The sequence below is a fragment of the Cyprinodon variegatus genome, unplaced genomic scaffold (assembly GCF_000732505.1).
Source record: "Cyprinodon variegatus isolate N-32 unplaced genomic scaffold, C_variegatus-1.0 Scaffold936, whole genome shotgun sequence".
In the NCBI taxonomy this organism is placed as follows: domain Eukaryota; kingdom Metazoa; phylum Chordata; class Actinopteri; order Cyprinodontiformes; family Cyprinodontidae; genus Cyprinodon; species Cyprinodon variegatus.
Window position 1 is genome coordinate 295087 of NW_015151389.1, and position 24681 is coordinate 319767.

At 38.1% G+C, this 24681-nt stretch overlaps 2 protein-coding genes across 3 annotated transcripts; one reads left to right on the forward strand and one right to left on the reverse strand.

Moving 5' to 3' along the window:
- Positions 1–2589: 2589 nt before the first annotated feature.
- LOC107100105 (myosin heavy chain, fast skeletal muscle-like) lies at positions 2590–14192 on the reverse strand. 2 transcript variants are annotated; one of them, XM_015398473.1, is made up of 40 exons: positions 14125–14192; positions 13681–13896; positions 12408–12551; positions 12158–12314; positions 12039–12066; positions 11836–11950; positions 11660–11752; positions 11508–11571; positions 11317–11415; positions 11091–11194; positions 10661–10799; positions 10457–10575; positions 10195–10344; positions 9953–10123; positions 9553–9859; positions 9352–9422; positions 9138–9225; positions 8938–9055; positions 8737–8860; positions 8202–8338; positions 7866–8121; positions 7533–7775; positions 7275–7451; positions 7048–7193; positions 6726–6816; positions 6232–6621; positions 6018–6144; positions 5811–5929; positions 5543–5739; positions 5274–5457; positions 5020–5185; positions 4621–4745; positions 4227–4535; positions 3919–4122; positions 3711–3836; positions 3460–3630; positions 3260–3364; positions 3051–3146; positions 2834–2965; positions 2715–2735 (listed from the first exon to the last, which is right to left on the reverse strand). In XM_015398473.1, exons 2-40 carry the CDS (start codon positions 13882–13884, stop codon positions 2715–2717), a joined length of 5817 nt encoding a protein of 1938 aa, XP_015253959.1. In that variant the 5' UTR covers positions 13885–13896; positions 14125–14192. The 2 variants fall into 2 exon arrangements, with proteins under 2 accessions (XP_015253958.1, XP_015253959.1); XM_015398472.1 differs by lacking the exon at positions 14125–14192 and having other exon boundaries at positions 2590–2735; positions 13681–13884.
- A 9704-nt stretch (positions 14193–23896) lies between these two features.
- On the forward strand, positions 23897–24663 carry LOC107100093 (myosin heavy chain, fast skeletal muscle-like; the record flags this gene model as incomplete). Its single annotated transcript, XM_015398459.1, has 4 exons — positions 23897–23921; positions 24026–24063; positions 24189–24399; positions 24514–24663. Coding segments are annotated over exons 3-4 (354 nt in total), but the record flags the coding sequence as incomplete, so codon positions are not given.
- Positions 24664–24681: the final 18 nt, after the last annotated feature.

The following is a 24681-nucleotide window of genomic DNA, read 5'->3' on the forward strand; positions in this document are numbered from 1 at the left end:
ATTTATTTAAAAGAGAGGAAAAGATGAGGAGAACATTCTCAGGAGCATGGCAGGGCCAAACTTTGGTGATGCTGAGGGGAGTCAGGTAGGTGACCCTAGCTCACAAGTCCATCACAAATACGGTGAAAGACTTAAATGTCAACGACCGTACTTTGGCGCGGTACTGTATAACTTTCACACCAGCTGAAATTCAGGGTCAGACAGCTATCCCGACTGCAGTGGATGGGTACATATCACCAAGGCAGGTTTTCAGCAGAGAAAGAATTGAAACTGAGAGCTATATTAAGAGATCCTATGACATATATTTTGGTTTAGGAGAGTGGCAGCCTAGTGATTAGGGCACAGAGCTTGGAATCCTGAGGTTTTGAGCCCCACTCCCACAGGCTGCCACTCTGGGTCCCTGAGCAAGACCCTTTACCCTCACACTGTTCTCCGGGTGCCCCATGATGGCATCCCACTGCTCCCCAAGGGGATAGGTTAAATGCAGAGGTTAATTCCTCCAATGTGAGATCAACAAAGGTATTATTATGGTTTGTCTCCATTAGAGGTGAGAAAAGTGGCATATGAATTAGCAGTGGCAAAATCGGAACCTGGATTTGTTTGTATAGAGTCATATCAAAACAGCCACCCATTGGAAACATGGGTGCAGATCAAGATATGCAAAGGATGGGCATATACATAATGCACCCCTGGTAATTCAGTCTACATACGTTATGCCAAATTTAAACTCAGATGAGGACTCTGACAATTTTCTTTTGTTCCAAGACCAGTTCAAGTGCCAGTGTCATAATATTAAATGTTATTTCATGTTATTTCATGAGTGATAAAAGTGAATTATTGCCATTTATTAAATTTCCATAAAAAAGTAACAACAATAATGATTTTGTCCTTATTTAATGGGTTGCAAAATCCAGTGTGACATCTTCCCGCATGAACTCACCTTTTGGTGGGTGAACTTGTCATATGGTGACAATCCCCATTAGATTGTTTATAACTCTGCTCTGACATGAGATTTAAAAAAAATTACACAGATACAAAAAAATATACGTAAGGGGAGTGATGTCTTAGTGGTTAGAGCAGTGCGCTTGTGCACTGAGAAGGTTGCAAGTACCCGGTTTGATCCCCATATCCTGCACTCTGGGTTTCTGAGCAAGATCCTCAACCCCACACTGCTCACCTGGTGCCGCACAATGGCAGCCCACTGCTTATCAAGGGGATGAGTTAAATGCAGAGGTAAATTTCTCCAGTGTGAGATCAATAAAGTTAAATTATTATTATGTAAGAATTTTGTCTTTCATCTAGTACATATTTTTATATACAAATGATGTTTAGTTTGTAAGATATATATATGGATGTATAAAATGTGACCAAATGCCCCCCATCTCCTCTACTTACATGGTGCCCTCTATTGTTGTTTGGCAATATCCAGGGTAGAAATTGTATTCATTATTCATTTAAATTACCTCCAAGTAGCTACCACTAGAGAGAGCCACAGTACCACTGTTTCAGCACTTTGGTTGATCTTTGACTTATCTTCATCTACAAGATTATTGGCTTCATATGCAACTATATTATGCTATATATTATTTTACATTTTCACTTTTTAAAGATCATGAGAAGGAATACAAATGCTGTTAATTTTTATTTTTATTTTTTAGACCAATTCTAGACCAAAACAACCTTTTTATTTTGCAAGCCATTATTTTGATAAATACATTTGATCTGTCTGCCATATTTGGTCAGCTGCAGGTGTAAAGAGGTAAGAAAAAGTTAAAATTGCTTTTTATTTGCTAAATTACTGACTACTGTAGTTCCAGATTTGAAGAGATGACTTAAATGTGGATACAGGATACTGCTGGAATTATAGTTTTCTACTGAAATAGTCACCTTTTTGCGTTTTACTTAAAATAATCTTATAGATTAGATAGAAACCAGAAAATATATATATTTTTTTATATTCCCTTTTTGTTTTAGTTTTACAGTAAAAATGTTTGTCTTTAAATTAAATGTTTATATGTTTTCCAGATCCAAAGATTATAATCTGGTTTATAAATTCACCTATTTGGTGTTTTCTTATAGTTAAGTGGCTGAAGTAATAATTCTTTGACACTAATACAATCTGAAACAGCTTAGACTTTCAGTACAGGAATTGTGGGTGTAACTAATTTCTGTTTGAATGAAGTACACCCATCAAGGTCATTGCAGATCTTTGCAGCTTTCTGTTAATAATGGAGGTAGAATTATAATCTCAGGGTCCCGATTAACAGGTAAAATTTAAAGACCTTTATATCTAAACATCTAATATAATCAATTATATTTACATTTGTCATCATAGTCAATCAGTTAGATAGATACATTAGTACTATTCTAAGATTATCATAATTGTATGATGATTATTGGGAAAACCTGTTCATAGACAGCACAAACTAATATATGAGAAGTGCAGAAAGATATGTCCATGTGGCATCTGCTTTTCATGGGTTTGGTTTTATAGTTTGAAATTTAGGATATATTCACAACATTTAGATTGCAACAATTTTTGGTGTTTAAATGGGGCTTTAAAAAAAGACAGTCAGAAAAGTGGTGCATCAACTATGCTACTTTTATTGATCTAACATGATGACTGCATGTTTGACATGCTAAGCTATTAAGGTAACAAGTTACTCATATTGTATGATTCCTTGTTACCACAAACTTGAGTCATGTTCTCTTCATCATTCCTCTGATTCTTTGGTCTGAAAAGGCAAGAAAACAAGATTACTCATCAATATGAAGTCTAAAATTTTATATTAAACACATAAATGAGCGCCATGTTAATATTCTGTTTTTATACCTTAACAATTTCCCGACTCTTGGCCCTCAGCTTGTTGACCTGGGACTCAGCAATGTCGGCGCGTTCCTGAGCTTCCTCCATCTCATGCTGCACCTTCCTGTATCTGGTGAGATGGGCATTGGCCTGCTCCTCCTGTTCAACAATGCGCAGTAAAAGTCAACTTATTTCTGCTAAAAGAGATTTTAAAACATTATGCATGAATGATTAGTTTGCTTACAGCCTCTTCAGCTTGTCGCTTGTAGGATTTTACTTTGAGCTGCAGTTTGTCCACCAGATCCTGCAGTCTAGCAATGTTCTTCTTATCTTCCTCTGTCTGTTTTAAATCAGCATTTAAGGAGTATTGTAAGACAAATGCAAAGGTTTCTCAAACTTTTTAACAAGTTTTTTCCAATATTTGTTATTTTTGTCATGTGTACAAATATTCACCTGATAAGTGAGCTCCTTCACTCGTCTTTCATACTTTCTCACTCCCTTAATAGCATCTGCACTTCGCCTCTGCTCAGCATCAACCTCAGACTCCAGCTCACGAACCTGAATAAAAGACAAAGAAAACAATAGCAATAGCAATGAATACTATACCCATATATGCTCAAGACATAAAACTATACGGTTCCCCTTTCTTATACCCTAGCTTCCAGTTTCTGGAGCTGCTTCTTTCCTCCCTTCATGGCCAGATTTTCAGCTTCATCCAAACGGTGCTGCAGGTCCTTCACTGTCACCTCCAGGTTCTTCTTCATCCTCTCCAAATGAGCGCTGGTGTCCTGCTCCTTCTTCAGCTCCTCTGCCATCATGGCAGCCTGAAAATTTCAAGAACTTGTTTTGTTTGTGTTGCTTTTTCACGCAGGCTTTTGCACAGATGAGAATCAGCTTTACTCACATCAGTGATGGCCTTCTTGGCCTTTTCTTCAGCATTTCTTGCCTCCTGAACAGAATCTTCTACTTCACCTTGGATCTGGATAAAGTCAGCCTCCAGCTTCTTTTTGGTGTTGAGGAGGCTGGTATTCTTAACATTTAATAGTCAGAATTATTATTTGCAATAATTTGATGTGTGTTATTTTGTAAGTGCGGATTCAGTTATCATATACCTGAGAGTGCAGCAGTGTGACACGCTCACTGGCATCCACCAGCTCCTGTTCAGCCACTTTTCGACTTCTCTCCGTCTGCTCCAGAGCAGCTCTAAGCTCCTCGATCTCAGCCACCATCAGGCTGTTTCTGCGCTCCACCATGGCAACCTGCTCTTTCATGTCATCTTGTCCTCTCAGAGCTTCGTCAAGATGCAGTTGTGCATCCTTATGAACAACAACAATAACAAAAAATAAATAATAATAAACATAAGAACAATATATTATTGGTTCATGTTCTGTAAGAACTCCTTTCCAGCTAACTGTGCTACCTTAAGCTGTCCCTGGACGTTTCTCAGCTGTTTCTGGGCTTCAGCCGCCTGTCGGTTGGCGTGGCTCAGCTGAATCTCCATCTCATTGAGGTCTCCCTCCATCTTCTTCTTGATTCTCAGGGCATCGTTTCTGCTCCTGACCTCAGCATCCAGAGTACTCTGCATGGACTCCATCACCCTCTGGCTGTTCCTCTTGATCTGCTCAATCTCCTCGTCCTTCTCTGCAAGTTTTCTGTCAATCTCACTCTTGACCTGAGTGAGTTCAAGTTGTATGCGAAGAATCTTGGATTCTTCATGCTCTAGTGTGGCCTTGTTAAAGAGTGAGATGAGACAGTTAGAATTTATTAACTTAATGAACATTGTTGATTTAAAGGTCGTTTGCTTGAACCAATACCTCTGCTTCTTCAAGAGATGTTTGAAGTTCCGACTTCTCTGTTTCAACAACCTTTTTGGATTTTTCCAGTTCATGAATGGTTTTTCCAGTTTCACTGATTTGCTCAGTTAGGTCAGAAATTTCCTCTGGAAAAAAATATAAAATACAATAGATTTCATCAATGAATTGAGACAAGTGAAATGATTTTGTTCATCTGCCTCTGTAGTACTTTCTTGGGTTTGCTAAACTGCAGTCTTTGGTATTACGGTGCTTTAAAAACAAACACTGCAGACATTTTTACAAAAATGTGTTTGGATTAATGTTCAGACACTACCTAGCTTTTGAATCTGTAGTATTAAGTAATTTTTAAACACTGTGGCTACTCTTATTGCATGAATAAATACGCTAGATTTTTCATACGTTGCAGGTTCTTGTTCTCCCTCTTCAGAGTCTCCAGATGGTCCAAAGCTTCTTCATATGAGTTTTTAAGTTTAAACATTTCAGTGCTGAGTGAGCGAGCTTCTTTCTGAGCTCCTTCCAGCTCAGCCTGGCTTTCCTCGTACTTCTGCTTCCACTCTGCAAGAACCTGTCAACACAAAGAAGCCAAATGCATGCTGCTAATTCATTGCATTGTGTTCTTTGGGAAAAAAACAGACGAAAATGATGGTAAAAACCTTGTCGAAGTTCCTCTGCTTCTTGTCCAGGTTAGCAGCCAGAGCATTAGCTCTCTCTACATCGATCATCAGGTCTTCCACTTCACCCTGCAGCCTCTGTTTGGTCTTTTCCAGTGAAGCACATTTTGCATTTACAGCTTCGATGGACTCTTCTGCATCTTGCAGACGCTGGGCGAGTTTTTTCCTGCAAAGAGTTTTTTTTTTTTTTTTTCAAAAACTTTAAAATTTTGCTCTTTCAAATCATAATCTTATGAAAAATCAACACTTACTTTGCCTCTTCCAACTCCTCTGTGCGCTGAATGGCATCGGTTTCATACTTGGTTCTCCATTGAGCCACCTCGCTATTAGCCTTGGACATAGCACGCTGTAGCTCACCTTTGGCCTCCTGCTCCTCTTCATACTGCTCTCTCAGCAGATCACAGTCATGGCGAGCTGACTGAACAGCATGAGCCAGAGCGTTCTTGGCCTGAAAAAGAATGAATGGTTTTAGCATGTACTATTCAAATTTGCGAGACTTTACAGTTTAACAGCACATACTTTAACCTCCTCTTCAATATGCCTCTTAAGTTCCTCAATCTGTTGAGTGAAAGCCTGCTTGCTCCTTGACAGCTGAGAGATCAAAGCATCTTTCTCCTCCAGCTGTCGGCCGATTTCACCTAAATAAACAAAATGTAAAAGTTTATGGAGAGAATTACCTGTTGTGAGGCAATTGTAAGAAATGACAAAGTAGATAAGAATTTTTACCATTCTCAGTTTGAAGTCTTGCCCTCTGTAGGCCAATGTCATTCAGTTGTCGCACATTTTCTTCATTCTTTGCTTTCATTTCACTCAGCTGATCCTCCAGAGTGCGACACATTTTTTCAAGGTTCCCCTAAATTGGACAAATGTGATTTTATCCAAAGTGGAATCTTAATAGTGTTATAAAGCAGAGGTTCTCCAGTTTTACTTAAATATATACCTTTGCTTTTGCAATAGACTCCATGTTGCTTGAGAGGTCATCAATCTCCATCTTGTATTCACTTTTTTCTTTCTCCAGCTTCTGTTTGACTCTCTGCAGGTTATCTATCTGCTCACCCAGCTCTGCCACGCTGTCAGCCTGCTTCTTACGCAGAGCTGCAGCTGTAGCTTCGTGCTGCAGGGTGGCCTCTTCAAGGTCACGGCGCAGCTTCTGAAACTCAGCCTCGCGCTTCTTGTTCATCTCAATCTGAACAGCAGTGGCTCCTCCAGCCTCCTCCAGCCTCTCGCTGATCTCCTCGAGTTCTCTAGAGAGATCAGATCTCTGCTTCTCCACTTTGGCCCGAGCTGCTCGCTCAGCCTCAATCTCCTCTTCCAGCTCCTCAATACGAGCCTAACAATATGTCCAAGGAACATAGAATCATTACTTAGGTCTAATTGTAATATATCAATCCAGTTTAAACATGTTTGTAAATTAAATCCACATTTTGAATGAACCTGAAGTTCTTTGATCTTTTTCTGAAGCTGAGAACCAAGAACTTGCTCGTCCTCAATTTTGCTGAGAAGCTGACTTGTTTCAAAGTCCTTCCTGCAAAACCACGAAATATTCAGATATAATTAGCTAAATTCAAATATGTTAAACAATTTGGCATTACTTTATGTTTAGGAATGTGTTTAATAACAGCTTTAAATATATGGATAACTTCAGATCTCAACCTGCAGCTAAAAGTTGCTGTTTTTTTTGGTTGGTTAACATCCTTTTTTACACATTCTTTAAAGTAAATAAAGCAAAACTAAACTTAATCCCAGTTTTACTGACTTTTTTATCTTTTCCTCAGACTGCTGTTTGTCATTCTCCAGATCCATTATGGTTTCTTGAGCCAGTTTTAAATCTCCTTCCAGCTTCCTTTTGGCACGCTCCAGATCCATACGGAGCTTCTTTTCCTGCTCCAATGAACCCTCAAGCTGTTTAAAACAAAGTAGAAATATTTATTTTGGTTTTCATTTTTAGAAACATTGCTGCGAGCTTCTCTTATCGGATCTTACATCATCCACTTGTTGCTCCAGCTTTGTCTTGGCTTTGGTCAGAGTGTTGACTTTGTCTTCCTCTGCTTGCAGGTCATCAAGGGTCTGTTGATGAGCCTCTTGGAGGGCTTTCTTCTCCTTTGTCAGTTTAGCAATGGTCTCATCCTGAGAAGCCATTTCCTCTACAAGGTTTTTAACCTGTATTGATAAAAATACCTGTTTAAGATAATGGAAAACTTGTATCCAAAACCAGAATGTGATTTTTTTTTATACTCCGACCTTGTTTTCAGTGGCATGTTTCTCCTTTTCCACTTTGGCCAGAGTCAGCTCCAAGTCATCAATGTCTTTCTTCAACTCAGAGCACTCGTCTTCCAGTTTCCTCTTCTTCGCTGTGAGCTCAGCATTTATTTCCTCCTCATCCTCCAGTCTTTCAGCCGTCTCTTTGAGTTTGGCCTCAAGCTGGATTTTAGCTTTAATCAACTGCTCACATCTTTCCTCTGCATCAGCCAAGTTTTCCCCCTCCTAGATTTTAAGAGTAGAGACAAAAAGAGTACTTTAAACATTAGCAACATGAGTATCCTGAGAAATGAAGGCCATAACTCAAAAACATACCGACTGAATCTGTAGCTGCAGGTCATTCTTCTCCTGAAGGAGAGAAACCATTTTCTCCTCCAGTTCTTTCTTCTTAGCCAAAGCCTTCGCCAGATCCTCCTTGGTCTTGGCAAAGTCCTCCTTCATTTGGGCCATCTCTTTCTCTGTCTCTGCACTCTTCAGGAGAGGCTTAATCTTGAAGTACAACTTCATCCATGGCCAAGTCTTGACATTCATGAATGCACGGATGTTGTATTGGATGGTGAAAATGGCATCTCTGGAAGTTTTGAAAATGAATCGGTAAGGGTTGCTAAATACTTGCAACTTGCCTTTCATGTTTCAAAATGCATAAATCACCTGCGTTCCATCATTTTGACAAATTCTCGTCTCATCAGGAAGCCTCTGCAGAGGGCCTGAGTCATTGTGACCAGAATAGCAAGTTTTTCATCTCGCATTTCCTCCAGGAGACCAAGCAGACCAGCCTTGAAGAACACCTGAAAAGACATTGTCAATATGTTTACACTCGAGATACACAAAAACCTTTTCTCCTTGCACAAGAGTTTTTTATGGAGTACAACAGCGTTTGGCGCTGTTTTATAGAATATGTTCCCTCTTGATGACAGTATGATATAACACAGTACAATTTCCTGTTATCATAATTATGATATAGAACTATATAATTTCAAAAGCTTTGAGGTTTTACGTAGAAACCTCAAAGTAGACTTTAAATTGTATGCTTTAATATCAGATTAGACAAGACCTTTTGATCAGAGCATATGAAAAAAACCTAGCAAACGATTTACTCTGGGAGGCAATTTGCTTATAATCATATAACATTGCTTACTGTATATTGTTACATATACCATTACCAAACCAATTCATATTACTTTACCTTTGTGTGCCCAAACTTGTACTGAGTGTGGTCAACATCAATAGAGCCCAAGAGTTTCTCAGAGGCCTTCTTGTTGTCGATAAATTGTCCCTCAGGGATGACACTGGCATTCAATACTTTGTATCTGGCAAAAGGAAAAACCAGTGTTCCGTTATTATTCTGTAAGTAATCAGGCAATGAAGGTGTAAGTCCAAATATTACCTCTGCTTGAAGTCACCATAGAGGATCCTGCTGGGGAAACCTTTCCTGCAGATCCTGATACCCTCCAGCACACCGTTACACCTTAGCTGGTGGATGACTAGGAAGTTCTCCATCAGCCCTGAAGTGCACATAAAATTTAGTATGCCGCTGTGTTACACATGGTGGGGTATGTAAATGCATCAGAGAGGGATTGAGCTTACCAGGAGTTTTGGATTCGTTTGGAATTAGGCATCTTACAAAATGAGGGTGGGTGCTCCTCAAGTTGGTCATCAGCTTGCCCAAATTTTCCTGAAAAAGTTGAAAATTCAAAAGTACACATTAAATGCAAATAAGAAAGTTTGTAATTTTTTTTTTCTGCTTGATGGTATTTCCGAAAAAGCTTCTAAGTAAAATTTTGTAGTAAGTCTTACTAACCCTGAACAAAGCCGATACGGTCTGAAACGATCCTCCTTTCTTCTTGCCACCTTTCTTTCCACCACCCTCACCTAGAACATAAAAGTAATCTGACATCTGGAACAAACTTTCAATGGCCTATCAAATAATTACTCGTATACTGTTAGTCTCTTGTATGTTGTTGTTATAAAAAACAAAGACATTTAGCAATATACTTCTTACCCTCTCCTGAGGCATGGGTTGCATACAAGTAAGCCAAGAGCTTAGATGCAGACTTCTGGTAAAGTTGGACCACAGTGTCATTCAGGGGGTCCTTATTCTTTTCCAGCCAGCCATTGACATTGTAGTCCACAGTGCCAGCATAGTGCACCAGAGAGAAATGAGCCTCAGCTTTGCCTTTGGCAGGTTTTGGCTTCTGGAAGGGAGCACTTTTCCCCAGATGTTGGTCATACAGTTTGCTCTTGAAGGTCATGTCTGTTGCCTTGGGAACAATACACTCCTCTTCAAGGATGGAGAAGATTCCCAGTGGCTGTCAGGATAAAAATAAAATAAAATGAACAACCAGAGATTTCAAGTGATCTAAAGGATTTTCTGTGCAGGACTAATTCAGCATGTGGCAAACCTTCTCAATGAGCTCAATGCATGCAGCTAAGTCCATGCCAAAGTCAATGAACTCCCATTCAATTCCCTCTTTCTTATACTCTTCTTGTTCCAGAACGAACATGTGATGGTTGAAGAACTGTTGCAGTTTTTCATTGGTGAAGTTGATGCACAGCTGCTCCAAGCTGTTGAACTGTAAGATGACAAACTCTGTTAGATATTTACTGATCTGCTTCACTGAAGGATAACTCATGATTTACATACATCAAAGATTTCAAAGCCAGCAATGTCCAAGACACCGATAAAGAAGCTCCTTGGCTGTTTGGTGTCCAACATCTCATTGATTCTGACAACCATCCACAAGAACATCTTCTCATAGACAGACTTGCAGAGAGCACTCACTGCATTGTTGACCTTGTGTCAGACAAAATGTGCATTATATTAACACGTAACTTGACCAAAAAGTTAGGACATGAAAACATACTTATCAAACTATGGCAGTCAGTTGATCTGTTGTATTAATTACCTGGGGTACAGTTTGACCTTTGGTCACATACTCATTCCCAACCTTCACTCTAGGGTAACACAAAGCTTTGAGCAAATCGGCAGAGTTCAGACCCATCAGATAGGCGATTTTATCAGCCACTAATAGAAAAAGAAGTTCTGCTCAGTTCTCCTTAAAGACACGAAAACTCCAGGACTTATTATAACCGTATGTTTTATTTTATACCTTCTGTGCCATCAGGCTCAGCCTGCTCCTCACGCTGCTTCTGCTTGAATTTCATGTTTCCATGATGCATCACAGCTCCTGTCAGTTTGTACATGCTCATCTTTTCCTCCAGAGTGAAACCCAGAATGTCGATGGCAGTCTGTGTATAAAGAAAAAATGTGTTACACTGAGTACCATATTGCAGTATATAGTAAGCCAGAAAACAATCAACATTAGATCCTACATATTTGCAGTGTACATATGTCTCTGAAGAAAAGGGATAATGATTGTCTGTCAAGCCATTGTTTTATAAAAAAGACTCATTTAGATGCTGTTGCTTGCCTTTCAGACTGGATTGTTATGGTTGAGTCCCAGAAACATGGTTATTAAAATACAGTTGCGACAGCTAACCTCACTTAGTTATAATGAAAAATATTTGAATTTTTCTTACATCGGTGGCCATGAATTCTTCAACGTCATCGATACTCTTCACGCTGATTTCCCCCTGACTGATCATGGGATAGTCGTAGGGATTAGTTGTAATCAGGAGAGCCTCTGGAGCAAAAACAAAATAATTGATTGTTTTCATGAAATATATGTTTTAGATATGAGCAATGTATTACTACGGTGGTGTTCTAGGTCAGCTTTAGAGTAACAGGAATATGAATCTTTCTCACCAACTAACTCAGGTTTGTGGCCTGTTGTCAGCTGATAAAAGATGTGGTAGCTCCTCTCAGCAGACAGCTGGAATGTCACTCTAGACTTCTCCAGCAGATCTGTAAGGATTCAGGTTGTTCTCATTCAAGAAAATCAACATTTTCAAACATAAATATAGAATTGTGGAAGAAGATTTAAAAGAAAGATTTACATGTTTCAATATCAGCAGAAGCCAACTTTCCAGTTGAACCAAAATGGATTCTAATGAATTTTCCCTGTGTGGAAACAAGAAAACATCTTAAAATTCTCCTGCAATGAACAGTTTTCACTGAAAACAAGGAGACCATTTTAACCCTAACTTACAAAACGAGAGGAGTTGTCATTCCTCACAGTCTTGGCATTTCCATAAGCTTCCAGCAGTGGGTTGGCTGCAATGATCTGATCTTCCAGTGATCCCTGAAGGCAACATTGGTCTCATCAGTTCAGCAGGTCTTTGTTTACTTATTCACAATATTTTGTTGTGAATCAAAGTAACTAACCTGCATTTTTCCAGGAATTGGTTCAGCTTTCTTTCCAGTGGAGGACACTGCGATTGTCGCAAAGTACTGGATGACACGTTTGGTGTTCACAGTCTTTCCTGCACCAGATTCTCCACTGGTTTGAAGATTCACAGTTTTATTAGAAAACTACTGATTCAATTATTGTTAGGAAAACAGAAATGCATCAAACTTGCCACACTTACGTAATCAGGATAGACTGGTTTTCTCTATCTGTCAGAGGAAAAATTAGGAAAATAGTTAAGAGGTGGAAGTTTGAGGTGTGACTGCTGTGTTTATGAACTGATTAAAGAACGTCTGATACCTTGGAGCATGAACTGATAGGCGTTATCAGAGATGGAGAAGATGTGGGGAGGAGCCTCAATTCTTTTTTTGCCCCTGTATCCTGCAACAACCATCGCATCGTATACTGGGAGCCACTTGTAGGGGTTCACAGTGACGCAGAACAACCCAGAGTAGGTCTGCAGGGTCACAAATTATCATGATGATGACACAAAAGTTTTTGCAGCCATCATAGGTTTAAGCCACTGATATTTATATTTGGACAAACTTACGTAGATCATCCATGCTGCATATCGCTCTTTGAGGTTATACAGCACAGCAGGCTCATTGAGGTGGGTCATCATGGCCATGTCCTCAATTTTATCAAACTTCGGTGGGTTCATGGGGAAGATTTCATCTTCCTTCACGGTGAGAGTCTAAAAATGTATCCAAAAGACACATGCATGGTCAGAATGGTTATGTGTGAAGAGTACTCTGTGTCCTTTTTCAATGATGAAACCCTGCTTTAATTATACAAAACTATCACATGCTGATGAAGATTCTCGGTCATCCAGGTCATAGTCATCCCGTAAAAGTTAAAAAAAACACAAATTTCTTGGAAAACAAATCCAGTGGATTTTTTTGAACTTCTCCGGAATGACTATGACCTGGATGACTGAGAATCTTCATCAGCATATTGCACTCCATTTTGGGAAAGCCCCCCCCCCTTGGGAATAATGCGTGAGTATGAGAAATTGCTTAGGAAACTGGCAGATTATAGGAACCATCTATGTTTCAATTTAAGATGTAGACAGCAAGGACTCATTCCCAACAGTTTAAGACTGAAGTCTACTGTCAAAGGACACAGGGTAGAAAAGATTCTTAGGAATGCGCGTTCAAATCTTGGAAACCTAGTCCAGTGGATCTTTTTGAACTTTTACGGGGAAAAAAATATATATCACATCTTTATCTAATAAATATAACTATTTGTTTGACTGCAACCAACTAAGAAATCCTACTTTACTTCCATATAACTGTGTAGTGAAGAAGTAGGTAACTTTAGACAAATTTTAATATTCACAAATATGCTTTATGAGATTTGTCATTTGATTAAAGTTTGATGCATTCATTTTCTTATTCTTTGCAATCACATTAAGTTTACTGCTTTTGTTTGATACTGCAATACAGGCTGTAGGTCCCCGAAGGCGATTACTCCTCAGGGCTTATTTTCAGTTCTTTATAACCTTCATCTCTATTTAAATAAGACTACAAATAACACTTCTTTTAGTGAATAACATTTAAGAAAAACAGAAACTTTACCATTATTGAATTAAAGTTTAGCTAAAACATAGTACAGTTTCAGTGCTGTGGCTCAAGTCAACCTCAGCATCAAAAGAAGGGGGAAAAAAGCCTTTTCCTGAATATTCTCATAGACCTGTGGTTTATGTTTCCAACAGGTGGTGTCTGTCTATCAGGGCATCATTTGACAGACCCAACATATCACAATCTGTGCCTCATTGTCCAGTTCCATCTTCTACCTCAGGGTCATGACCCTTTTATCCTCACCTTGCCAGTAAGGGTCTCCACTGTGGCTTTGCCGCCCTCTCGCTTTATAAGTTTCCCCTTCAGGTACATCTCAGCAGGCTCAGTCACAAAGTATGCCGTTTTAGCATCAAAGGGAGTGTTCTGAGCTTCAAGACGCTCTTTTTCTGGCTTGCGGAGGTATATGGCCGCCGGGCCAAAACACTCCATTTCTGCATCCCCACTCATGATGACGGTTTACTGGAAGAGCAAAACAACAATCCAATATTTTAATATTGTCTGTACTCATGGCTCCGCTGCAAGAAAAGGTAACCCCAAAAACATGCTCAAGGAAAAACATTCAAAAAGCATTTATCTGTTTTCCCCAAGAAACATAAGCAATACTCCAATAATGTCACAAATGAAATCCAAATTCAGATTCAAATTTTTTGTTCTTTTTTGGCAGAACTATTAATTAGCTTTATTTACCTTTTAAAACACCAATTGAGCAGAATGTGTTGTTGCTGATGTCAGGGCAAAGTTCTAGATAAAGACATAGGAATAGGTTTACTATCACCACCTGTGGAGTCTGTAATACTTGATTTAAAATAGAAAAAAAAATCAAACATCTTATAGCTGACCAAACCTTTATTATTATTTTCTACAATTTTCTGTTATCAGATTTAATATTAAAGAATGTGATAATATCTTGAAAAACGTACCTTTGCTGGGTGCCTCTTGAGGTTGCTGTTTACGGCTCCTTTTTATATAGTCTGATGGGAGCCAATCACATGTTTGTTGCTGTATTTGGTACTGTCGACTGTCACTACACTTTTTTAGAAGTGCCTGTCTCCATTGTGCCAATAGGGTTTATGGCTATCGCATGCCATTCATCGCAGAAAGGAGAAAGATCTCAGAAAATGTTTAAATTTTTAATAAAAATATTTGATTTTAATTAAAGGATTTCTGATAAAAGTTTATGTTCCATGTCTAGTTTTGGTTGTTTGGGTCTTAGACTTTTCTTTAAAGAAATTTGGTGATTCAAAACTAAAACTATTAAAACTGTTATATATATATTTTTTTATCAATGCACTTGTTGTTTATTTTTCATGCAAATGTGGTACATAGTCTAACTCTTTCTGTTTTGTAACATGTCTATGAAAAACCATACAGATGCTTGTGCAATTTTTGTGAAGTTGAATCAGAAGTTCCAAAGGTATGACTGAAGCATCTTTTTAATGCCCTCTGGCACAAAAGCAGCACTCCGCTATGCTTCTGTAAGGCTTTAAAAAGTCATCAATATCCAGTTTCAGAGTCCTTACAGGTCAGTGATGATTATAAAATAAAAGGAGTGCCTCTGAGCTTTGAAGAAAAGCAGGGATTGCCAAAGGGATTACTTCACACAACAGTGCCAACAGCTGCTCTTATTCTTCTTCTTAAGGGATACACAAGGGAGGCTGAGACAATTGCTAAATGTGGAGCAGCTGAGGGATGGCTTACAGCTCTTCTTCCTTGAGGTTTTAAAGAATAAACCAAAAATAACATGTGTTTTGTGTATATTTAAGCATGATTTTTTTTTTTTTATTAATGTCTCCAGTGTGTTAAAAGCTTTAGGAAGACGTTGCAGAGGGAAAGTGTGAGTTCAGGAGCTTGTACCCTCTGTTTTGTCTGAAAAAGGATTACATTACCCAATCACAATGAAAGAATTGCTTAAGTAGATAACTAGGAGATATAACACACATCTGAATTGTAATAAAGGCCGGGGTTATGATTCCTACATTGAAGTCTTCTGTCTTATAAGGAAAGATTTCAAATATAGCACCTGGCTTGTGTTTATGCTCAAGGAAAATACCACATGCTCAAGAGGCATATTGTGTTTTTATGACCTTGGATGTAGGTGTGTCTGCTTCTGTATTTGTCAAAGAGTAACAGCTGGGTGCAGGATAACAAACCAAGGTGATTGCTGAATAACATTCCAGTCCACCGAGTGGTTACAAACAGCATGGATTTACGAAAAAAAACATCATCACTATACAACTTTGTAAGTACTGAATAGTTCTTTATAAATACATTTGTTATGCAGTTGTAATTATAATCTGTATTTATTGTTTTCAATTTTGGTAGAAGCCTAGAGGACTTTTGAGATGTAAGATAAAAAGTAGAAGAGAAGATTTGATGAAATGTATGTGAAGTTCAAGTTTTTCCTTAAGTTGCCTGTTTAAAAGGTTCTTTTTGAAATCCTTTCAGCACCAATGGATGTGGTTTTAACCTATGCTACTGTAGAAGCAGGTTCTGAAAGTCAGGGGCGTTAGTACTTTTTGAATTCCTTTGTGTAGACCTCCTTTTTGTAAGCCTTGTATGATATACCATTTAATTAATGTTTTTAAAAGGTTGCACCTAAATATAGTCTACTGAATGGGGTGTCTTTTAGTTTGATAAATGTCCAAAGTTGTTTTTTGTTTTTTTTGTTCTGGTTACTTGTATTTCTTTTTAAAGAGCCCTAGATATATGAGAAGGTGAGAAGTCTCATTTTAATAGCTAATGACTTTATCAAGCAGACAAAGTTCATCATCATCATCATCATCATCATATAACAAAAACTAGTTTTAGATTCTTTGAAAGTTAATTTACTGCCTTTTTTCAGTCTACTGACTTTGTGTGGTCCCTTTATTATTCTTTCATTTTATTATCTGAGAACATTTCTCAGCACAACCTCATAACTTGTGTGCACTATAATTCCCTGCAAGTGCTAACGACTTGTCACACATGTGAGTATTTAGTCATGTTGACGGCTGGGGTCATTGGTTTCTTTTAAACACCAGAGGGAGCCTCAGGTTGCAGAGGTGCAAATGCGCTGCTTATGTTACCAGCCTCTCTATCATTATCATCGTCACCACCATCTTCATCATTTGTACTACACAGCAACACCAACTGTTGCAAATGCTGAATATTGTAATAACTTGTTGAAACCCTTTTTAGGTGTTGTAACAATGTTTCTGTTTATAATTTTTTTCTGTTTATCATTTTTTTCAGCGTTACCGAGAAACATTTGAATCATTGCACAAGACGTCTGCGAAGAGTCTGGAATGTTTTTGTAATATGGTATGATACTTTAACTATACTGTCTGTAAGCTATCCAAGAAGAACAAAAAGGGAAAGGATAACATTGTTTACATTGACATTGGTTTCTTGTTGAATTTCTGTTTCGGTAGAAAATAAAATCAATTAGTAAACAAAACTAACAAAACATACAAGTATTCTGAAATACTGTGACATGATCTTAGATGGTACAAAAACTATGAATTTATTTAATAAAAAGAATTACCTGATACAGCAAAAGTGTGTACCCTAAACTCCTAACCAAAATCGTAGCATAAAGCATAATGTTTCTTGCAAGCATTAACCTAACTTTAGATATTAAAACATTTTTCAAATCAGTATACAGCACTTGGAGCATCTCAATGCTTCATTTTGGCTCCTTTACTAAAAAGAAATTGCTTTTTAATCTATTGACAGCAACTTCAATTAAAAAAGTTCTTAATTTAAACTGCTGTTAAATAAAAATCTAAAGCTTTTACTAAAATAGGCTTTTCATAACCTCATTGAATCACCAATTCCTTGGAAATGTTCTAGTGCTTGGATGTTATTAGAGGAGTAAATGTTCCTGGTAGGGTTCTCCAAAGCAAACAGGCTTTAGGTGACCCGTCAAATGAGTTGTTCAATAGCCCTCATAAAACAAAGACATAAAAGCCAATGACTCATCCAGAATAGTGGAGCTGGGGCCACACTATTGAGTTAGGCCTGCGGTTAGGGCTTATTGGTGAACAAATAATTGGGTTACTCCTTGTCGGCCCTGGACTGGCCAAGCCTAAATAAGTGATGCAAGACCTTCCCACAGGGGGCCCACCCATTGCAGGGGTAATTATTATGGACCATACAAAGAGGAACCCTTAAACCCTGTGGTAGACACCGTCAGTGAGGGATGCCATCAAGCTGAAGCAGAAGTCCTATCAAGCCTGGTAGGTTTGTGGGGCTCCTTAGGCAGCTAACAGGTACTGCGAGAAAAAAAACCCATGCCTGAGCGGAGTCCAGTGAGGCCAAGAAGAAAGAGTCATGAACAAAGCAAAAAAAGGCAAACTATCTCGGTCTAATGGGTGGGAAGCAGTCCTTTGTTAAAAGCTCTTACAGTGGGAGCTGCTGACCTCAACTGAGGACATTTTCAGATAGTGGAACGATTTTTTTGAGGATCCCTTAAGCCTTGCTGTCAAGCCTTTGCCTTTGAAGCAAAGGCTGGGTGCTTGGAGTCAGACTTAACTAGGGACTTCTCGGTCTCTATACAAGTGGACCAAGAGTCTGATACCCACTGCCAAATTAAAGTATGACCTTATTCCTGGAGCATGTTGGGCTCAGGCCAGGTTTTGCTCTGTCACCAGACCTGTTCATAGCTTAAAACTTTTATGGACAAAAACATTGTTCTATGCATTATGTTCTGCACACATCTCATCTTGTAAATAAAAAAAAATAATAATATGCTTATGACCAACTCTTACATAATACCTTCTTAAAACAGTCAAAGTACCAAAGTTTTATTCACAGTTTATTAGAGTAGTCATCTTAAATCTAGAGATAGGGTTTCTAACTTCTAATTCTGACTGTTTAATCTATTGGAGGTTACTATCCTCAGAGCTCCAATTTTTATTTGACCTTTAGATTATCCCCAGATTAATGAATAGAATCTTCACATAGCAATAGCTAAAGCTACATTGCCAAGTGCAATGCAAAATATCAGATCAGGTAAAGCATTATCTCTCTGAGACTCTGGAGCAGTGATTTAAATAAATTACATATGTTTCTGGTTCAACAAACATGTATCATATATTTATATAATTTGCAGCATTTAAAACTTGACTGTTTACTGAGGTGTTGGAGCAGAATGTCTTATAAAAGTTTCAGGACACTGGCCATTGAGGAAAAGGGGTTTTATGCCTATGTGCTAGAGATCTGGCTCTCCGAATTAAAAACTGCCAAGTTTTCTGGGAACGTTTTGGACTTGTTCCTTTTTTATTCAAACATGACTGCACACCAGTGCATTTAACAAGGTTTATCATGATATATGTTAAAACAATTTCCCAGATGTGGGTCACATTTTCCACATATGAAGGGATATTATGTTATTTTGTTCCATGTTCCATTCAACTTTTGATGATATTTGGAACTTATGATCATATTTCTCACATGTGCACCACAGATGCTTTTGCATTAGAATATCCTCTGTATAACACCCTTTTTTACATTAGCAAAATGTAAAAGGAATGTGTAATATGTTTTACTGTGTATTGTTAAAAAAAATCATGTGTTTTGCAAATATAATGAATTTTGAGTGTACATTAAACATTTAAAGAATGGACCAAGTATTTTGAAAATGTTAGGATAATTATTACCATGTCTCATGGTTATTTAATACATATACATTATGAAGTGTTATTTTAAGAGTTTGTTCAAGAAAAGCTCTGTGTCTATACCTTGAAGCTTTCTCTTCCAGTTTTTCTTTTTTTCTGAAAAGAGATCAATTGGGACAAACTCTTTAAATAACACTTTATAGCATATATGTATTAAATAGCCATGAGATATGACAACAGATTTTGATAAAAATTGTAATCTTACTCAGATCAGAGAAGTTGCTTTGGGTTACAGAAGGCAACTGCTTACCAACCGGATTCACTTCATGTGAAGTGGCTCCGATAAACAGTTAGTGAAGCATTTTATACATCTCCAGTATGCCACATCATCACACCATCACATCATACAAGTTTGCAGATGAGGAGACATCCACGGCTCCAGCTTATCAAAATATTACACTTTGCTTTTAGATCAAGAACACCGCTCTCATTCCATTCCCAAATCTTTTCCACATGCAGAATGCAGATGATAACTGTATTTCCTGACAGATGAACTGGCCTTTTTAGATAAACTACTGGGAAAAAATCAGTTCTGACATGCAGCAGGCAGGTAATATTCAGATTTAATAAACTTACACATCATCAATGATAATTATCCTAACAAGAGTAAACACTGACACCAATATGCAATGTCAAACAGTTATTCAGGTTTATTTATTTATCTATCATTTGCACCAAAAATGATACACAAACAAATGGCAGTTCCACTGACAGTAATCAGGCTCCATGTTGTTCCGCAGTAAACAAAATATATAGTCATCATTTCTCTTTCTGTACACAACATATTTTTCTAACAGCTGTCAGAATTGAAAAATTGGGCGACAGTGTTTCTGCTACAGACACATCACACCAGCTGTAATCCTTCAGTAATCAATAGTTATCTGTGCTGCAACAGACATCCTATATTGCCCTAAAGTCCAGTGGTTCCTCTAAAAACAAATGAAGAGAGTTCTTGGTCTATTTAGGTTAAAAAGGGTACAGGATTTAAAATACTGCGATAAAACTCCTTATACAACTGGCCACATCTCTTTACACAGTTTCATGAATCCCTGTGAGGTATTTTTGGAGGAACTGCATGCAGAAAGTTACTGTTCTGTCATCCAAGTGGACAAGGCTTCTGTCTTTGGAGGTTTCAGGTAGAGTGCATACAGCATTCCAAAGAGTACACTGCCCAGTGAAACCCTCTACACACCCTAAAATGAACAGGCTGACTTTAGCACATACTCACTATCGTTGTACAGCACCTGGCCCTTGGCTATAAAACTAGTGTTCAAGCCAAATATTTCCATGCTTTCCCAGTTCAAAGTCAAAAGACTTTTCTTGGCCGACTGAGTCCAAGGCTGCTCTTAGACCCAGTGACCTGGAGACCTCAAAAACATCTTAAGGTAGATGTTATCTATCATTGTCCCTGTTGTGGTTGCAATAGGTCTGTCCCCTGGTGGATGACCTTTTCCATTACTCTCATCCTGGTACCCAGGGCTGTGGAAATGATTTTGTGATCTATGCAGAAAAGTGACACAGTATACCAGTTCTATGCTTCCTGCCAATTGCCTTTTTTTGGCAGGAGGGTGATTACCCATGTACGGTATAACAGTGGAAGTGAGCCAGTGATCGGGCTTTCATTGAAAACATTTCACAGGTCCTCTGCTGTGTCCCAGTAGGCTAGAATTCCAAAGCCCAACGATGCCCAGCGCTTTCTTGGCCTGCACACTGAATGTGGAGGGGTGCTTCAACTGGATGTTGGTCCCCCTGGTGACCTGGGGTAACTCACTGCAGAACTCCCTATGCAACTTATTGTTACTCTTACATTCACTATGTAATAACAAGGAATACAACTTTACCCGTTTACTCCTGATCTGGACTGGTTCACTAAGCATTTGCTCTGTGTCTGACAGGTGAGAGTGGATCAGTTTCCTCTGCCCGCACCTTCTCTCCAACTTAAAGAAAAAAAAAAAAGCTGGTATGCACATCCACTTCTTCATGTTCTGCATCCAGAACAATGTTCAATTGGCCTTGAACTGCAGTTTTCAGCAGGTTTGCCAAAAAATACCTTTTTGGTGCTTCAGTATCTTTTTATTTTCCTTTGGGTTTACTCATTTGTTTTTTTCATTTGCACCATGTTTATCTCCAGATCCCAAATAGATCTGATGTCATGATGAGAGTGCTGTTGAGACTGCAGTTTAACTTGAACATTTCCATAGTCCCACCACTGCTGTAGGCATGAATAAACTCTCTTCCTCTGTCTAAAACCACCCCAAAATAACACAGAGTCTCCATAAAACTATGGTCATAAGTTAAAGCTCAGTTAAAAATTATGCTTAAAAAAGAGCACCAGTCCTTCACCTCACCAATTGTTTTTGTCTTACTCCCCATGATTTGTCACCTTTGTTCACCTTACACTCAATTTAATTCATTTCAGTTTATTTATGCAGCACAAATTTACAGCACATGTCATACCATGGTACTTTACAGATTGGTTAAAAAATTCTATCAAGAAAAAAACATTGTGACCCAAGAAGGTGTTACATATATCTCAAAACAGCCTTCTTCAGTTTAGGTATTAGTTTTATACAGAGAGATATGGCACCAAGCAGAAAACCCAACTTACTGACAGCTGAAAACACTTTGCCTTTAATTCAGGGAGTTGTGAAGGATTAGACATTTGTTGTTTTAATATTTTATCACCAGCATATAATCAGACTGTTATATGGTTAAATTCAAACCAACATTTGTTCATTTAAAAACATTAGTCTGGTAAATGGAGATCCCATGACATCAGGATTCCACCCATCCTTTGTTTACAACTACTATCATTGCTGGGTTGCAATAGGGAACTAGTGTCTATTTTCAGTAGTCATTGGGCAAGAGGAGGTGTACCTTTGGAAAGGTAACAAGTCCATATCATGGAAAACCTAGAGACATACAGAACAAAATAACATGCACACACTCATACATGCATACAATCAAAATAACCTATTATGAATGTTTTCATAATACGAGAGGAAGTCAGTAAACCCAGAGACAACCATGTGTCACAGGGAGAACAAAGTCCCAAAGATGTTAACTGGGATCTTTCTGCAAGGCAAAAATAATATCATCCAGCATGGGGAATCATCTAATATAATAACTGCAAATACAGCTGATTATATACAACTAGATACAGCTAGAATGCAACACAAAAACCCTGCTAGATGATAAAAACACTTATTTAAATACTGAAGTTATTAGAAACTTATTTTTCCTACAGTAAATAATGTAAACCATACATCCCACTTTTATTTTTCCTACCCCTATTCCAACTCTGGTTAAAACAAATATGTGCCCACAGCAGTAAGCGCTGATGACTTGTTGATGTATTATTTATTACACACTGGGGAATATTCACGCCTCAGGAATTCAGAAACAGTATTTACATCTCAGACATGTTGACAAGGTTGACTAGAAGTCAACAGGTGGCTCCATATCTAAACAACTTGTTAATTTGCCTTCATTCAAACAAAAACTCAAATACAAGTGATCCTTAATTTACAATAGACCTATCAGACAGGAAATACATACATGCTACATTTATTTAATTGTCTTGTTGGAATTCTTTATCTCCTTCCCATAAAGTATACCATCATCCTCCATATTCTTATAGATTTCACAGCAGCACATTTCTAGTGTTTGCAAAACGAAAGCAAAATGGTGACTAAGTAACTGCAACATCTTGTATAAACAGATTTTTCAAGTGCACAATTTAAGATGAATAGACATTTTCTCAATTTTTTTGGTAAAAAGAGAAGTCACAAGATATGTTTGGCCAAACAACAGAGCATTAGAAGTTATTTTATTGTCATATTTCAAAACTTCAAACAGTAAAAAGGACCAATCGTCAATGTTGTAATGCATCACATTTTGATAGCTGCATAAATAATAAAAATGTATTGAAATACGAAATACGTTAGAGAAACAAACAACAAACTTGTAAAGAAGAGTACTTACCAGGATTCAGAACCTAGCTCAACTGAACCCAATGAGCTGATGACTAAATCACAATAATATATTCAAGAATATGGAGCTTCATAGACCGGACATTCTTTTGATGAAACAGGATGCTGAAAAGTATCTTGAAAGTAATTAAGAGAGGCGTTCAAAATATTTGTCAGCCATTGCAAGTAAGAGGTTGGGCATTTGTGTGTGAGAAGCTATATTTGCTTTAGGTCCTAATAAGACTGTAAAAGAAGGCCAAACATATCGAATGTTATTTCTTGTTGCAACCTAATCATACCTCAAGAGAATTGCTTTTTAACATGGTAGGGGTTCTCCTAGCATAATGGGCCATAATGTGTTCTAAAATTAGCTTTGAGTAAACTCCTCAGCCTGGGCTTAAAAGCTTTTTTTAAACAGAGTCATTGCCAAAGATTTTGTTGCTCTAATAATTATTCATAGGAAGATGACATTATGGCATTTGTAAACACTTAGGATCAGTCTGTCCCAGTCATGAATATGACTGGTGTCTTCTTTAAATACTATAAACGCATTATGCTCAGTCTCTCTTCACTTTTAGTCTCAAATGCCTATTGGTTTTGTATAAAGATTTCTTACATGGGGTTTCAGTTTATTATTGTTTTGGCATTACAAGGGATAGGGTAACCCCACTGGTGATGGAGAGATGTGGAAGACATCTGAGACCATATATCTGAAGAGGGATAATTGACCCTAAAAGGAGGGTTGGTCCTCCATGGTCGCTGGAGATTTCAGTATAAAAGAAGCTCTGCAAGTTGGCCCTGAACTTCAGGACTGACGGGCCCCCAGGAAAGGTGAGTCTCCCACCATAGTGTAGGAGTAAGTTGTGTTCAAATATTATTCTCATTAATTGGATATTATTTTATTGTCAACATTTGTTTTTACTCAAGTGATTTTTTTTATTGCTCCTTAACCTTTCTTAGTATCCTCACACCAAGTGCATCACCGAAAGACAAACAAGGTAAATGATCACTTCTCTTACCAGAACACCAGAAAAACTCCTAAAGCCATGCATTTTATTTTCTTGTAAAGACAAATATTAATCTTTTTAATATAATTAAGTTTTAGTTTTACTTTCTTTTACAGTGGAGCCATGAGTTCAGATCCGGAGATGGAGTGTTTTGGCCCGGCGGCCGTGTACCTTCGGAAACCAGAAAGGGAGAGAATTGAGGCTCAAAACACTCCTTTTGATGCCAAAACAGCTTACTTTGTAACAGAGCAAGCTGAGATGTACCTGAAGGGTAAACTAGTGAAGAAGGAGGGAGGCAAAGCTACTGTTGAAGTTCAGGGTGGAAAGGTAGGCAGACATCTAGATGCACATGATGGAGCAAACAGGAATCTGTGACACAGAGTGTAACTCTTCACACATAACCATTCTGTCCATGCATATGTCTTGTGGATACATTTTTAGACTCTAACCGTGAAGGAAGATGAAATCTTCCCCATGAACCCACCGAAGTTTGATAAAATTGAGGACATGGCCATGATGACCCACCTCAGTGAGCCTGCTGTGCTGTATAACCTCAAAGAGCGATATGCAGCATGGATGATCTACGTAAGTTTCTCCAAATATAATTGC

Coding starts and splice junctions, on each gene's coding strand:
- LOC107100105 (XM_015398472.1), bottom strand. CDS start 13,884: ATGAGTGGGGATGCAGAAATGGAGTGTTTTGGCCCGGCGGCCATATAC. Junction 11,951..12,038: donor AACCAGTCTATCCTGATTAC/GTAAGTGTGGCA, acceptor TCTTCAAACCAG/TGGAGAATCTGGTGCAGGAA. Junction 6,817..7,047: donor TCTGAGGAAAAGATAAAAAA/GTCAGTAAAACT, acceptor GTGGTTTTGCAG/GAAGGACTTTGAAACAAGTC.